The 16,414-nt window shown below is 43.8% G+C and overlaps 1 protein-coding gene across 4 annotated transcripts in view; it reads right to left on the bottom strand.

The window, feature by feature from the left end:
- Positions 1-501: 501 nt before the first annotated feature.
- Positions 502-16,414, bottom strand: part of IYD (iodotyrosine deiodinase) — a 28,356-nt gene continuing 12,443 nt past the window's right edge. The window contains exons 2-6 of one of the 4 annotated variants that reach the window (XR_012158086.1): positions 15,577-15,771; positions 12,678-12,837; positions 11,047-11,203; positions 9,074-9,869; positions 3,047-3,133 (exon numbers count right to left, since the gene is read on the bottom strand). Coding sequence is in view for 1 of the 4 variants with exons in the window: in XM_073337632.1 (XP_073193733.1) it covers positions 2,951-3,133; positions 11,047-11,203; positions 12,678-12,837; positions 15,577-15,771 (695 nt within the window). In the remaining 3 variants the exon portion in view is untranslated. Of the gene's footprint in view, positions 3,134-7,430; positions 8,278-9,073; positions 9,870-11,046; positions 11,204-12,677; positions 12,838-15,576; positions 15,772-16,414 lie in introns of those variants that run through there. The other 3 variants (XR_012158084.1, XR_012158085.1, XM_073337632.1) reach the window with 3 other exon arrangements.

The following is a 16,414-nucleotide window of genomic DNA, read 5'->3' as shown; positions in this document are numbered from 1 at the left end:
CTTCTCAAAGGCCAAACTTTCTACTGGGTGAGATTCAGAAGGGGGTTAAGAATCAAAAAGTTCTGAGCTTCAACCAAGCACAGTAAGAAACTGAAAAATGAAAACATTTGAAAGTGTCTTGTAGGGAACAACCTTGAATTGGCAGGGAGCTGGACTGGATGATTTAACAGCTTTGTGTTTTCCAGCTACACTTTGGATTTCCCAGACTTTCATGTATTGCTCACTCAGTACCAGATTTTCACAAGCTCCGTAGTCTAGGTTCTGAGCTGTTTTGAAAACCTGGCCATAAGTGTGACAAGGTGAGCTGCTGGGTGCTGAGCTCTTCAGAAAATACAGACCCTCTTTTTTACCTTGGTTCAAATTTTTAATGGATGACTGAATATAAAATGAAGGCCCCGCCCCACAAAATGCCTGGGAGACCTTTCCACCAAGCTAATCTCTGCCCATATTAGTTATTAGAACCAAACAAGTTGAAAGCCTTTAATAAGAGTAAAACCACTGTAGATGGAATGTTTCATTTTATTTAAGAAAGTCCTGCAGGAAAACACAAGAGCAAAATTTCTTATCTTCCAATTTCACTTCTGTCTTAAAAATGATAGCATAGTTGTAGAATATTGGCAGATCTAAGCAGGCTTGGCATAACAGCAGCATTAAACACGATTGAAAAGGTTCTCTCATACAGTGTCATCAACAGTTGTAATACTATCAAGATGTTTGTATTTGGATTGATATTTTTCTGTTTTTTCACATGTGCTTTGCAGTGTCAGAGGCTCTTTGCTGGATGGAATTTTCAACAGAGTCATTTCCATATAATCGATGAACAATTTACAGGCTCATTTTCTTTTTGATGTGTTAATATATTAATTTCCAGAGTCAAAGAATGGAAAAAAGAGAACAGTTTTTGTTTTTTGACAGTTCATTTTGTGTTCTCTCTTTTAACCACCACCATATAATATAAGATCTTGCTCACACACTGGTTTAATTAAACTGGTTCAGTTAAACAAGTCGAAACCTGTCCGTGGTTCCACTTATTTCAGTTTAAAAAGAACTTTGGTTTAGCTTAAGTCAACTGGGAACAGGTTTAAGCTAAGCCGAAATGTGTGTCCATACACAGCTTTGTGCCAACGTAACTATACTCCTTTAAAAAGTAATTGAAGTCACACCAGTACAACTTTTCCCTGTAGACAAGGCCTTAGTTTTGTGTAGATTAAACCTCTTCCTAATAAATTTAAACTAAACCAAAGTAAATCTGGTTTAGACCAAAATAAGAGAATAGCTCAAATAAATTGTTTATGAATGACCACATATATGGCATTTGACATCAGTTAAAAGCCATCATATTTTTACTGCTAGGGAGGTGCTCTGTTGCAGTGGTTGTGGGGAAAGGGGAACATGCTTGCATATGTGTGCAGGAATTAGATGGCTTTGTAAGGAAATTATTAAAGAGCTTTATCTTAAGACAACATGCTGGCTTCCTAAAGGTCCCCTGACCTTCTTATTTAACTCTCCAGTAAAGCATCTGCATTGTAAACAGAATGACAAGTAAATTGTTAGCTGCTAGACTTTGTATTGTATTTTATTGGAAAAATGTGACTCCTCCTCCTATGGAATTGTGATATAGTAAAATATGGACTGTCCTTGTAATGAAAAGCTTTCAGATCAATACATGAACAAGAGAAATGCCCAGAAGAGGTTGGATGTTTAGAAATATGCTCACCCTTTTTAGTGTAAGAGGAGGTGGGCTCCCTAGCCAAGAAGCCAGAATTTTTAGCCAGGTTCTTTGAATATTAAACAGATCCTGAAGAAGTGCTGTACGATGTAGTATGTTAACATTTCATTGTAACTTTGTCTTAGTAAAAGATTTCAAAATGAGACTGTCCACACACATAGTCTTGCATGCGTTTAACAAAATCAGTTTAAAATGAGAACTTCAGTTAAGCTGGAGCACCTGTCTGTGAAGACAAACCCAAAGTCAGTATTGTGGTTTACTCTATGGGACCCTCCCACCTTGCAGCGTCCTGGAGCCTGGGCTTCAGCCCAAGCCTGAATATCTAAATTGCAATTAAACAGCCTCCTGGCCCGAATCCAGGTGAGCTGGCATGGGTCAGCCATGGGTTATTAATTGTAGTGTAGACATACCCTCTATTTGCTTCACTAGGGGCAGCAATGATGGGAGCACTAGCATAGACAGGGAACCTGCATTTTCATTGTCACGCCACCTAACTGTCCAGAGCACATGTAGATGACACCAGTTAGACCATTGTGGGTGCCATGTCTGCCCTAGATTTCCCCTAATGGGGGCTTGCACCAGTTGCAGCAAAGGAAGGAAGTTTAGAGACAATGTCTAGGTTAGACAAGGCCTCCAAGTATCTTGGTTAAGCAGAAGTAATACTAACATATGTGAAGATATCCTCTTCCACTGCAAAAGATAATGCAGCTCTTGGACAGGGGATTTTTGACTGGGGTACATCAAGCAATGTACAAACTGCTTAGTCTTCCACCCACTCTCTGCTAACCTCTCTGCTGCCTTGCTCTGCTGAAACCCCCAAAGGGAAGATAAGTGTGCAAGTGCCAATCAAAAGATATCAGGATGAGGAGGTTCTTTCCAATTCAGGGAAAGAGTCACTCCCTAATGGGGAGAGGAAACTGAAGCGATAAAAGCAACTGAAGGGCTATTGTGCATATCCCCTGGAACAATCAACCAGGCTCATCAATAATAGCAGTTGTCAGATTCACAGCGCTTGATTGCTTGCTGCTATTACTGGCTGCAGCCGCTGCAATTACGAGTGCTAAGAAGGCATATGGGTATAAACAGCCAGATCCACAGGTACGCTTAAGAGGACAAAGATAAGCTGTGTATAATAGACAGAGAGAAGCAGCATATTGTGGGCTTTACAGTGTTGCTTTACAGTCAGCATTTTAGTAATTTCTTTCCTTAGTTGTCCCATGCTCATATAACCATCATAAAGTCGTCCAGTGGCTTTCGTGTCAAATCAGGCACGGTGGCGTCTTTGCTGGGGTACCCAACAGGGAGCAGCAAGAGTAACTTCTCGTTTGTTGGGCGTTGGAGCAGCACCCTGAGGCGAGGGCCACAGTTCAGAGGCGTAGAGGTCACTGTGACCAGACCGACGTTCTAGAATGAGACAGACAAACAGAGGCAAGGTGCAGTTTAAACTGAATGAAATAAAATTCAGTCCTCTGAGTTTGTAGCTGACCTTCCATGCCCATCTTCCTACTGTACAGTCCAAACATGTTCACACGCTTCAAACCTTTAAAGCTCATCTCTAACGTATTTGTAGCCTTACCAGGAGCAAAAGAGATTTCCTACCCTACTTAAAATAAAACACACCAGGCTGCTGGGCAAATGGCACATTCTGCTCCTCCGCACCTCGCCACCACTGATTTTCAGAGGCCAATTCTCACTCCAGCCCCTGCACATGGTTCCAGCAGCCTAGAGGGCAGTGAAGGAGTCAAAAGGAACTCCTCCACTGTGGGAGTAGCATAGGCTAGCATAAGCAGTCCTATGCAGCCTATTGCCTCGCAGGCCTCAAGGTAGATGAGTCTGGGAAGGGACCTAACCTTAGTACTCAGTGTTACGGGGATTCTGAGCTAAGGCAGCTATGAGGAGGCTGCTGGAAGTTAGATCAATCCTGTGGGCTGCTCAAACTTACATCCGGGGCTTTTCCAGTTCCTGCAGCAGCCCAGAATCCAGAGGGCACAAAGGTGACTTAAAGCTTTTCCCCTTTCCCCAGGGGTTGCATCTTTAGTGCCATGCCTCTCAGGAGGTGCCAAACAGGATTAGCCTGTCATCTTCTATGAAAATGTTGGGGGTGTGGGTGGAATGGGAGGTGGTTGTTTTTAAAAACCCAGAGCCATTCATTAAACCCATTCACTTATTCCCCAGTCCTCCCATATAAAATCCCACAAGGAAATGAAGCATTACACCAAACACTCAGATCAGATACTAGACATGACATGAGCATACAGCTCTCATTGATTCAATGGTAGTTGTGCATGTGGATTTCAGCGGAACATGGCCCAGTCCTTAATTGGTTAAGCATTCTGGGAGTGCTTTAGAATGACAGGGCATATACTAAGTTTAAAGGAGAGCCAGTTTTATGGCATTTTCACAGGTTGCACCTCCTGTTGAAATAGCCTGTCTAGTGCTCTGAAGAGGCAGAGTGCTAGCTGAAGTAGTGCTAAGTATTGTGGAGTCACAGGGCTGGCTCTCTTCTGAAAGAGTATAAAATAATTTCTAGAAGCTGGGCCAGTGTCAGATTTGCCACTGGGCCAACGGGGTTCATGCCAGGGGTACCATCCAACGGGGAGGCCCCGGAGAAAATCCACTGCTGGGTGGTGGAAGCCCAGAGCCCAGTCACAAAGCCAAAGTTCCCAGAGCCCAGAGCCCCAGGAAACCCCCGCAACCTGACCCTGCTCCATGGCCACGGTGCCAGGCAGGGGAATCTTGTGCCCCAACCCCGCTCCCCGCCAGCAGCACCAGGCGGGGTGGGGAAGCCCCTCCCAGTGGCCCCTGACCCCGTCCCCAGCAGAAGCCCCCAGGCAAGGGAAGCCCCAGCACCCCCCACCTGAAAGAAGCCATGGGGCAGCAAGGGAAGCCCCGCACTCAGCCCCCCTGCTGTGGCCCTGGGACTGGAGGAGCTCTCACTCCCCGCTGAGCCCTGGGCTGTGGTGCCAGAATGGAGAGTCTCCAGTCTTGGGGCTGCAGTGGGGCGGGGGTGGGGGTGGGGGGGAGGCAAAAAGGAGCAAAATGGGTTTCGGGGCTGCAATAAGGGAGGGGAATGGAGGGGACCCTGGGTGGAATAGGAGTGGGCCCCGGGGAAGAGGCAGAAAGGGTTGGGGCTGTGGTCAGGGCTACAGGCAAAAGGGGTGCGAAGGGGCCCCTACTTGCTCTGGCCCAGGGCCCCAGGAAACTTTAATCTGCCTCTGAGCTTGACAAGTGACCCTGAGGAGCAGGGCCACTCTCGAGCTGGCAGGGAGCATCGAGAGTCAGGCTGGATGAGGCATTGGCTAAGGTGGTACTGGAGATAATCTGGAGCCTGATTACACCCACTAATTCTGACTGGGAAAGGGAGCAAGGTGTGCAATACAAGTCTCTGTGGCTGGGGACGATGGCTGACAAACTAACTCTAGAGACACCTAGAGTAATTTAAGAGCAGGATGTCTGTGAGTAGAGGAGAGCACCATGCCATTGGGGGACATAAAATGCAGGTTCTGCCCTTTTTCCTTTAGCCACATCCTCATTGCACCCCCTTTGTATGCAGTTACATGGAGGGGGAGTGGAGAATCACATAGGGTATGTCTACACTGCAATGTAAGACCAGGGTTAGCAAGATTCAGATCAGTTGACCTGTGTTCGAGAACCCAGGGCCTGAGCATCTACACTGATTCTTAATCCTACTTTAAGAATTTTCTAACCTGGGGCTCCGGCTTCCACAGTGCAGCATGCAGCCCCGAGTCAAACCGACCAGATCCCAGACTCCTAGCACTCTCCCGAAAAGTGATAGCTCTGGCCCTTTGACTGGTGCACTGTGGGAAAACTGTACTGCCCACCCTGCCTGTTACAGGAAGTTATAGGCAGCCAACGCAGCCTGCCAACCAACATGGAGGAGACTTCAGAAGTTTTCTTGATTGTACTTTCACTCCTGTGTCAGGAAACAGGCAGAACTTCCATGAGGCACTAGTGGACATTTTGGCAATGTTTTCTGATCCACCAAAGGTGTGCGACAGAGCTTTGGATGGAGCAGGAAGAGGAGGAGGAAGAGTAACCTGGCATGGCAGGCTCACACTAGCTGATGCTGCCTGTTACACTCCGTATAGCCACTGATGCCCCCTACAAAGATTGGTGTATCTGGTGCTGGGCCACAAGCACAGAGTGGTAGGATCACATTGTCATGGAGACCTGGGATGACAGCAGTGGGTTTCTTTGCATGAAGAAGCTACATTTCTGGAGCTTTGTGAGCAGCTTGCCCCAACTCTTCAACCTAAAAGCATGAGAGCACCTTTGCCAGTTCAGAAGCAGGTTGCTGTCAGCAGTCTGGGGTAGCTAGCTTCCAACCAGAACGTGGTCAAGCAGTTTGGTGTTGGAAAGTTGACAGTGGGTACAGTAGTGGCAGAGGTTTCTGAGGCAGTCAGGCATTGGGTTAACTCCAAGATGGCGGGCATACAAAGCTATTCCTGGGGTAATTGCTGGCTTTGAGAGAATGGGGTTTCCAAACTGTGCCAGGGCCATTGATGGGAGTCGTGTGTCCATAGTTTACCCTCCTCAAGGACCTTGTGAGTACATAAAGTGCAAAGGGAACTACTCCATTGTTATGCAGGCCCTCGTGGACCACAGAGATCACTTTATGAATGTCAATGTAGGCTGCATTGGGAAAGTTCACAATGTCAGGGTTTCTTACAGATCAGGAGTCTACATTCATGGACAGGCTGGGACACTATTCCCACCAAATGACATGGTCAGAAATGTAATTACTGTCCCTACCATTATTTTGGGGAACCCTATGTGCCCACTTTTGCCTTGGCCTATGAAACATGCTCTGATTTCAGAGGTCCTGACAAAAGATGTTTTAATTATACGATGAGCAGATGTAGAATGGTTGTCTGAATGTGCTTTTGGCAGATTGAGATCCCACTGGAGATGTCTACAGAAATGTTTAGATGCCAGTGTCATCAGTGCTGTCTGCATTACTGTACCGTACTGTGCTCTTCACAATCTTTGTGGAGCCAGAGGTGAGCCATTTCCCCCTGAATGGACCTATGACAGTGAGGGGCTGCTGAATCAGTGCCCTCAGCCAGAAAATGCACCTACCACAGCTGGCGCGGGTGAATCCAGGCATTAGAAGTCAGGGATGCTTTGTGCTCCCACTTTATGGACTTGCCTGGCCCCATGGAAGAGGGGGAATAGTACTCTATGAATGTGCTTTTGCGGTGGGAGGTATGGGGCTAATTGCTTTGGGGTGGGTTCAGTGCTTGGGGGGTGGGGGCTTGATTGCCATGCAATGTACTTATTAATGACATGACCACTTATGAAATGGGGGTGGAGGATAAGTCACAATATGTATTCATATAAGGAAGTGCTGGGGGGAGGGATAGCTCAGTGGTTTGAGCGTTGGCCTGCTAAACCCAGGATTGTGAGTTCAATCCTTGAGGGGGCCATTTAGGGATCTGGGGCAAAAATTGGGGATTGGTCCTGCTTTGAGCAGGGGGTTGGACTAGATGACCTCCTGAGCTTTCAACCCTGATATTCTATGATTCTAAGTGATTGAAGAGTGCATTGCTGTACCTAACTGTATAGAGGAATAGTGTTTGTTTATTAATTCCTAATTGTTCCCAGTCATGTGTTTAGCTTTATTATTTCAATTCATGATTGTATGATGAGATGCAGTGATAGCAATAAACTTTGATGAGATAAAAGGCTTTATTTATAAATGTGTCAGAACAGTACAACAGTCACCCATTGCCATGCAGGTGACTTCCCATACAACATCTAAACAGTTACAAAAGAACATTTCCAAAAAACCAGGAACTGTGTAGCAAGTGCCTGGTCCCACACTGAAACACTGTCCTCTAGCTGCGCAGAAAGCCTCAGCCTTCCTCCTGCCTCTTGGCATGCTTTTTCCCCAGTCTTAAGTCCCTCTGTTTCTGGTACTGGCCTTGCTTGTTGAACCATAAATTCATCATGGAAATGCTTTCTCTTGGAACAAAGTCCAGAAGGTACGCTGGGGCCAGGCCTGAACTACACCGTCAGGGGTCGAGCTGTGGAGGTACAGCAGCCGGTAGAGGGGGCCTGAAACAGGGGGCCTGAAACGGGACAAGACAGTGTCACTGTCTCAAAAAGCTCAGGGGAGGAGCACAGAATTAATTCTTGTAACATTTTAGGTCCTTGAAATTCCACATATCAAAATTGAACTGCAATATATTGTGAAAGGGATGTTTCATTTCCCTGGACACGGCCTGGTGAAAGTAATGCAGAGACAATGGTAAGTTAAAAATTCTAATCTGTTTACTGTTTTGCCACAGTAAGGCAGTCTGTGACCTTACTACAAAAATCTTTTTCTGTCCTTTCAAGCCTTTCACATTTTGGAGGCCGTAACTGTTCTTGCGGCAGCATATTGGAAAAGCTGATGGTAGGAAACCTGCAGTGTATGAAGCTGGAGTATTCCAATATAACTGAGCAGCACATCTATGAGTGGACACGGCTGGATTTCCAATTAAGCACAGTAGACACATGCCTGGGGAGCCAGCATTCATGGGGGCCTAAAAGTTAAGTGCATTAAAAGTTTCATTTTTTATGGAAAACACGAAGGTCAGCTGTAGGCAGGGGGTGGGGGTGCTGAAGATGCTGTGCCTAGGGGCACGTAAGGTGTAAATCGCCCTGTGAGTAGAGTGGTCTAATTATCTACCAAAGTGGCCTTGGAAAATACGCCCTTCCCCACAACCGGACTACCTATCTGGGGTTCCTGCTCACAGCTATCAGCACCTGGGATTGGGTCAGAATTCATGAGGAAATCAACAGGCTGCATTAGCTTCCACAGGGCTTACCCTGTTATGGCTGCATAAGAACACAAAGAACTCCACAGCCTTTCTCCTCCCCACGCTCACATTTCTTGGCAAAAAGTCAAACCCCAGTCAGACTTGGGATAGATGATTTGTCACTTATGGACTTCCTCTAACTGAAATGGACTAGTTTTGAAAATGGATCACGTTTTCCCAAACACACACATACACAGTTTCCGGGAAGGTCCATAGGCCATTGATTGATTACAGAGCAGTAAACAAAGGCATGGCAATATAATGTTATTTTTAAGAAACAGGAGTGGCCATAGCAAAAATCGGTGTCTTTCCAATAAAAATACTTTTTAGAGCTGTTCTTTACTATTTGCATTTCCTGGTTGCCATTTTGAACTCCACATGAGGGGGAGGGGTGCGCCAAGGCACTGTGATACAATCTGCCATTGGCGGCTACAATGAGCTTCTCAGAACTTTTGCATTGATCTATATAGTGGAAACCCCTCCTGTAGCAATAAATATTAAATTGGAGCCAGACACTTACCAGGCTCAGGGGCGGCTTCTGTCCCTTCCATATCTGCTGCTGTTCCTTGAGGGGGCATCAAACAGCTCCTCAGAGTATGGACCCAGAAGTTGCCACTGATCCTGTTCCAAAGTGTGCTCTGGGACCCGCCTCAGCAACAGAGTGACTTCATGGTCCTCACTCAGTGTCTGCTGGCTCCCATCACTCCCCACGCTAGATTCTGCAGCTGGCAGGTCACATCCAAGCTGACCAGGCCATTATGCACCACAGTTTACTCTGTCCTGGGTGCAGTGCCAGGCTAACACCTCATAAAACAGGCAGGGTGCCAGTGAGTTGCGGTGTGGATCTGATCCCTGGTCTTCCGGCATTTGCTCTTGAGCTGCTTAATCCGCTCCTTGCACAGTCCAGTAAATTGGCAAAGCTGCCAGTTTCTTTGCAGTTTGCTGGTATGCATGGTCACTCTTGGTACTTTTACTAAAGTTTTACCACAGTTTTGTTGGCCTCACACCAGAGATTCACCAAAGCTGGCTGTGCTCCCATCACCATGAAGCAGTGCACTTTGGAAGAGGCTTGTTCTGTTCAGTCTCCATTGCAAACACAGAAGGCTCCCAGATGGTGTTTGCAGCTCAGTGAAGACAATGGAAAGGTTAACACTGACTCACTGAGCTGCTGCTGTGCACCAAGAGGAATGGCTTCCATTTTCAATTGAGTTAATTGGAGATTCTTAGGATAGAGGATAAAGGCAGTTGTCCCATGAGATTGTTGGATACTTTTGGCAGTCTCCTCAAGACCTGAGTCAAGTGGGGCTGCATCTACCCTGCAAAACAATAGGGCTTGAACCATGGGTCACGGCCTGTCATAGGCTCAGACCCTCCACCCTTGTTGGGTCCTAGGTTCGAGCCAGAGACTGAGAGATTTGTGTGTAGACAGAAGGGGTTTTTGGCTCAAGCCTGAGTCTGAGCCTGGCTTACATTGCAGTATAGACATACAGTACCCATACACAGTTGCAGAGGAGCAACAAACCAGGGTTACAATTAAATCTCGTGCACTGCTCCCTCCTCAGATTTCCTGCTGTGACGATTTTCCTTCAGAACGAAGGGGTTGGAAAAATTTAGACTAAAAGAGAAGAGTCTGGTAATGCATTGGCTTGCTGTTATTGTGCTCCATTAATGATTTAACAGTTTAAAAAAATCACTATTTAAACATTTTTGTATACATTAGACATAAGAACTAGAGTTAAATGTTGAGAGACTAGTCAAACAATCTGATTGTCCAGTGTATACAGTTCAGAGCTTTAAACTTGTTAGAAATAAATTCATCTTTAGAAATGCCTTGAACAAAACAACAAACTGCATGGGCTGTTAAACAAAACATATGCCTGCTTTCCCCCGCCCCCCAAATAACGGGCATAGCAACACTAAAACTGATCTCAAAGTAAGACTGTCCTGGGGATTCATGAAAGGAAGTTGTGTTATGATAATGGCATATCATTTTAAGACTGACATACTGGTAACCTGAGAACCCTAGCATCATTATTAGTGTAGTACGAGAGTTATGAGTGCTTAAGTTGGTATCTACTGCAGCTCTATTAATAAGACAGTATTAAACCTGTATGCACCTGAATTTATTGTCTAAAAGGAGGTGCAAATAAAACGAAGCACATTGCTTAAATTAAGTTCTTCTTACTGTTAGCCAGTATGGATGGAGAAAGATTTACCTTCTCAAAGTTGGGCCTATATCTAACTAGTCCACAATGTCATTTTTTCCATAACAATGCATGCTATCAATAGATGAACATTTCAGCTTCAAACTTTCACTTGAGTGATTTTTTTATTTTTATTGTTTTTAAAATAGCAAGTTAAGCTTTTTCAAACCTCAAAAATAAGATTTGGGTTTAATCCAAGTTTGGGGCAAAGGTTCAGTTCTATTCTTACCCAGCCCAACCCAACCCTAGTTTATACCAACTCTGACTGTACGGCATGCTGTCAGCGTACCTGCAGTGCAGCGAGGAGAAGACCACAGGCAATAGAAACACTGATCTCATTGTAGTAATGGGTCTTCTTTTGGCCATTTGGAAGCATCCCGTACACCTGCTTAAAAATGAGGATCAGGTAGGGAGCTGTATCCAGGTATACTTTTATCCAGTTTGTTCTGCAAAAAGGTGATTTTTGAAGACATTTATTCTGCTGTCTCATTGTTTTCACTATCATATATATGTGTTGGCTATAAAAGGTTGGTACAGATGTACAACAGCTATAACAGGTGTTTTTTAAGCTACTTCTTAGTTATTGATCTTAAACAACATTTAAATGAAGTTTGTTGGATGTTTTCCTAGAAAAAGGTCTGAATTAGAACCCTGGGTCCCAGCACTCTCAGTCTATGGATGGATGAGAGAAAGATTTTACTTGCCTGCTCTCTAGTGTGCAGTTGCATGAGAATATAGTGCAGATATATCCCCTCCTACCTGAGGACTGACCTCATGAGCACTCACCCACAGGCACTGGGAACTAAGACAGTGGCATGATTTTCAGAATTTCTGGGTTCCTATAACTCCCACTGTAGTCAGTGGTGCTTACTGGTGGGCCACGGACTTGGGAACTTTGGATAAGTTTTAAAGCTATTTTGTGTAGTACATGTCCATCTAACCTAGATCATTGACCTGTCCTTGTGTAGGTCATCTCTTTTGTGCTTCAGTCACTTTGGTTCCATATATGTTGTTATAGGAATTTATGAGATGGCCTAAAAGGATATATAAAAGAGAGCTATTTCCTCCTATTTTCATGTATATCTCATCTCATTATGCAAAGAGAGAGATATTTTAATTACATACATAGTACACATCTAGTTTGATCTTGCACCAGCATAATTATTACCACTGTAATAAATAAATAAGTGTACATGAAGAACAATTGATCCCCACCCACTTTATAACAGCCCCTAACATATCTGAAGACTTATCAGGTGCCCCCTCAGTCTTCTTTTCCTCAAAACTAAACATGCTTTTTGAAAAGCCTTTCCTCATTTTATCATTTTTGTTGCTGTCTTCTGGACTCTCTCCAAAGTGTCCACATCTTTCTTAAAGTATGGTGCTCACAACTGGACACAGTACTCCAGCTGAGGCCTCCTTCCCAGTGCCAAGAAGAGTGGGACAATTATCTCCTGTGTATGACATACAACACTCCAATTAGCCTTTTTTGCAACTGTATCACGTTGTTAGCTCATATTCAATTTGTGATCCATTATAACCCCCAGAATGCTCAAAAAGGCTAAAAAAAAATAGGATTTTAAACTGAGCTGAATAATTCTGTTTTTCCTTGAAGTAAGAGGAAAAACAAGCAGTGCTAGTGTGAATAAAATTCCCTAACAGGCCTTTTCTTTTGTCTTTCTTGCTTGCAGTTAAATTTATTTATTTACCTTGCCCAAGATTTGTAAAACTGACTAACAATTTTGGGTGGCTCAGTATTCAGGTGTTCAGCTTGAGACACTTAATGGGCCAGTTTTGACAAGGTGGGTGCTCATCCTTCTATAAAAATCAGGTTCTTTCAAGATGTCTCAAGTCAGGCACTCAAAACTCTCAAGTCACTTTTGAAAAATCTTGGCCCGTTATTTGCCTTGATTTTTGTACCTCAGTCTCTTCAGGTCATTAACCCATCGGTCTCCCATTCTTTTCTTGTAGTTTATTTCCTCCTCCTCTTCGATGATCTCCCGAATCCTATGTTTTACTTCAGGATCCTGCACTACCACAAAGGTCCAAGGCTCAGTGTGTGCTCCACTTGGAGAAGTTCCTTTATGCAAATAAATGCAATAGTTAAAAATCAACCAACAAAATGCTAAGGGAAAATAAATGAAGAGTCAGATCATCTTTCTGGGGGATACAGGACTGAATTACAGAGCAATAAGAAAGCAAGCTGACCAAATGGGAAAGAAGGTATTCATATCCATTGATGTTGATAGTCTCAGTTCATTCTCTTCATGGAGGAAAGCCTAAAGTTCCTGTTGTAGGGCATGCCTGTGCTGTACTGCCTCCTGCAGCATCAATGTGGTACTGCACGTACTCGCTGCCTCACTCTCCTTCTATAACACTGATAGAGGGGTATGCACAGCTGTTTGCTCCCGCCAAGTATTAATACATACTCTGGGTTAATTAATAAGTAAAAAGTGATTTTATTAAATACAGAAAATAGGATTTAAGTGGTTCCAAGTAGTAACAGACAAAACAAACTGAATTACCAAGCAAAATAAAATAAAACACGCAAGTCTATGTCTAGTACGGTAATAAAACTGAATACAGATAAAAACCTCAGCAGTTCCAGTAAGCTTTCTTTTACAGACTAATCTCCTTCTAGTCTGTGTCCAGCAATCACTCACACCCCCTGTAGTTACTGTCCGTCCACTTCAGGCACTCCTGATGCTTGTCTTAATTATATCTGCCTTGGGCTTGTTTATTACAAAACCTCCTACAATATGATCCATAACAAAAAGTTCCAAATAGTCTCAAAAGGTTCTTCTGGCTTTCAAGATTCCTCTGAAGCCTGCCCCTGAAATCCTGTTACCAGACCCCTCAGGGTTACTCTCAATCTTTATTTTTCTCCTTAGGAGCTGGGTAATTCAAGCAGTTGTTATACCTCAGCTGACCCCACTTAATCCTCAGACTCAGAGGGTTTGGCAGTCTTCTGCTGCTGATGTCTGTTCCCTACTAATTGAGGAGCCTTCTTAATTCCCTTCAGTATCTGCAGGCACCTGTACTGCTATGAGGAAGGAGGCAGCATTTATACTGGTCACCTTTTCCCAGCTAATCCTCCATTGGCTGGGAGAGAGGGAAGCCTTGCCCCACCCTCTCTGCAAGGCTCCTGGCCCCAGGTCCCTAAAGAACAAGGTTTCGTCCTAAACCATTCTTACTCCCAGGACCAATTCTCTCTCAGTATCTCCGAGTTCCTTGTATCTATAATTGGACCTTTTAACTCTTGAAGAGCTACACCAGGTGGTGGGATAGACTATCACTAGGCAATACTGCCTTTAAGAGGAGACTACGCCATCACAGTTCTGATCAATGTCAGACATGTTAAATCCACTGGTTAGTTCCTATCTAATGTCTGTTCCAATTACTGTCTTTAAATGAGAAGAAAGAATTTAGATATTTTTTAAATTTCATACATGTAAGGTGCCTGTCAGCAGGCATCTAAGTGCCAAATAGTAATGTATTAAATGTACTAATGCAATGTATTAAAATCAAAGTAAAGCATCAACCAGCCTGAATATATAGCCAATTAAAACCAAAGGCTTTGTTTGGCTTCAGGGAAAAAATGCTGATGGCCTTCGGGCAAACCATCCTAGCAGCCAAAAGGAATGAGTTTCCAATTTACACAAAGAATAGGAATATTAGGATGCAAACATCTGCCAAAGAGCATACAGGTTTGATCTGACAGACCCAAAGGCAGCTGGCACATGTAAGTGTTTACGAAATCTGAATTTGTTCACTCAGTCCTGATTGCCATGCACAAATACAGTGGAAAGAGTATTTAACTGGCTGAAAACGAATAAAATCAAAGCTATAGAATATACACATTTTGCAAGACTTAAATGCCTTAAAGAAGTAAAGTGGGTATAAAAGAGCTTGATCAGATCTTCATATTGACTGAATGGACTGTGCTCCCCTGCCCCTCTTTTAAACAGTTTTAACTGTTTGTAGGTCTTAGAAACAAATGACCATTTGCTAATCAAAGCCCTGCTTAAGTTTGAGATACACCATGAACAAACTATTTAAAGATACCACTCTTGCTCCCAAATTAAATGTGGTTTATCAATTACTTTGTTTCTCCTGAGAGTCAGACAAGAACTGATGTTTGTTTTTTCCCCTTTCTCCACTCCTCAAAGCTTTCAGAGAACTTCATCTATGCTGCAAGCTTGTTCATTTTGTTGCATGTGCCAGAACATGTTCAGTTTTTTAATGATTGCCAGCTAATTGAAATACATCACCATCTTCTTAAATGCAGGTACAGTAACAAAACAGCTCACAGATTTTTAAACACGGAAACAATCCACTGCAAATAGTGGCTGGGATCTCTGTATTAATAATCCTGCTTGAGGCTGCTGAAACCTACTCTAATCCTCCTCACAATTTTAGGCTTTACTAAAAGCAGCCAAATTCTAGGACAAGATAAATAATGGGGGTCAAATTCATCCCCGACTGAAGTCAATGGGATTACAGCGGAGTTGAGTCTGGCCCTGCAGTAAGAGACTGACACACAGGAGTTCTGGCAAAGAACTAAAATGTATTTCCCAATCCCAGCCATGTGACCTTGGTTAGGATTCCAAAGGTTACCCTGGTAGTCACATTGGTGCTATTCAAGTGTTTCTGAATACTTATTCAGTGCCGATTCAATAGGCCTGCATTTAAAACTAGGAGCATGGTTCTAAGATTTAATTCCCTATGTCTTTCCATATCACTCTTATCTTATGCATTTGAGGAGCAGGAGACCAGTGCTTCTGTCACTCTCAAGAGATTCATTCATTCAGTACCATACCTGCTGCTTTGATGACATTATTAATGACCTCTCTGGGGACTGGCTCATTGCTTATAAATCTGACAGACCGTCTCTTATTGAGAAGCTCATAAAATTCCTTTGACCTTTTAATCATTTCATCCTCGGAGTAACGCTCAGCAGAGAAAGAGACATGTGCAATGTTTTCATCTAATCCCTGCCAGTCGCCATCAGCATCTGTAAAGAAGGAGCAGAATGCATACACTGTGGTAAGGATTTTCTTCTTGCTGGACGAAGCCATAAATATATTTGACATTAATCACCGTAATATGTTTTAACCTAAATTTGTACCTGTACCTCACTGGAGAACCAGAATTCCTAGCTGCCAGATGACCGAGAGCATTAATCTCCAGCTCTAGTTGTAAAATGCACTGAATAAAGAGGCTGTTTAAAACAAATGACCAGGAGCATTCCAGGTTCTAATCATGCTATAGCCACTGACTCCTTGTGTGACCCATCATCAAGTCATGACCTGTTGTGCTTCAATCAATGCATCCAGAAAACTGGGTTAAAGAATAAGACCTTGCTGTGAAAGAGAGAATACATTATAGCGAAGATTCAGCTAAATTAACAAAAATAAAATGTGAGTGCTACACTTTTTCCCCCCGAAGCATACCCCTAAAAGGTCAAATGAACAAAGTCAAGAAAGGGCTATTTACAAACATGTGAAATTTCCTTTTGGGGCTGATTGCCAGCCTCTGTCCATGGTCATGTCTCATACTAAAGGTGCTATAATGCAGAGCTCAGTTCAAATGTGACTTTGTGGTTAAGGTCTGTGGTTTCACAGTGCTTTTTCTGTGTGACAGCATTGGGAGAGGGA

This window comes from Lepidochelys kempii, chromosome 3 (genome assembly GCF_965140265.1).
Source record: "Lepidochelys kempii isolate rLepKem1 chromosome 3, rLepKem1.hap2, whole genome shotgun sequence".
NCBI lineage: Eukaryota > Metazoa > Chordata > Testudines > Cheloniidae > Lepidochelys > Lepidochelys kempii.
The sequence above is the reverse complement of the archived record's forward strand: the minus strand, read 5'-3'. Positions and strand labels throughout refer to the sequence as shown.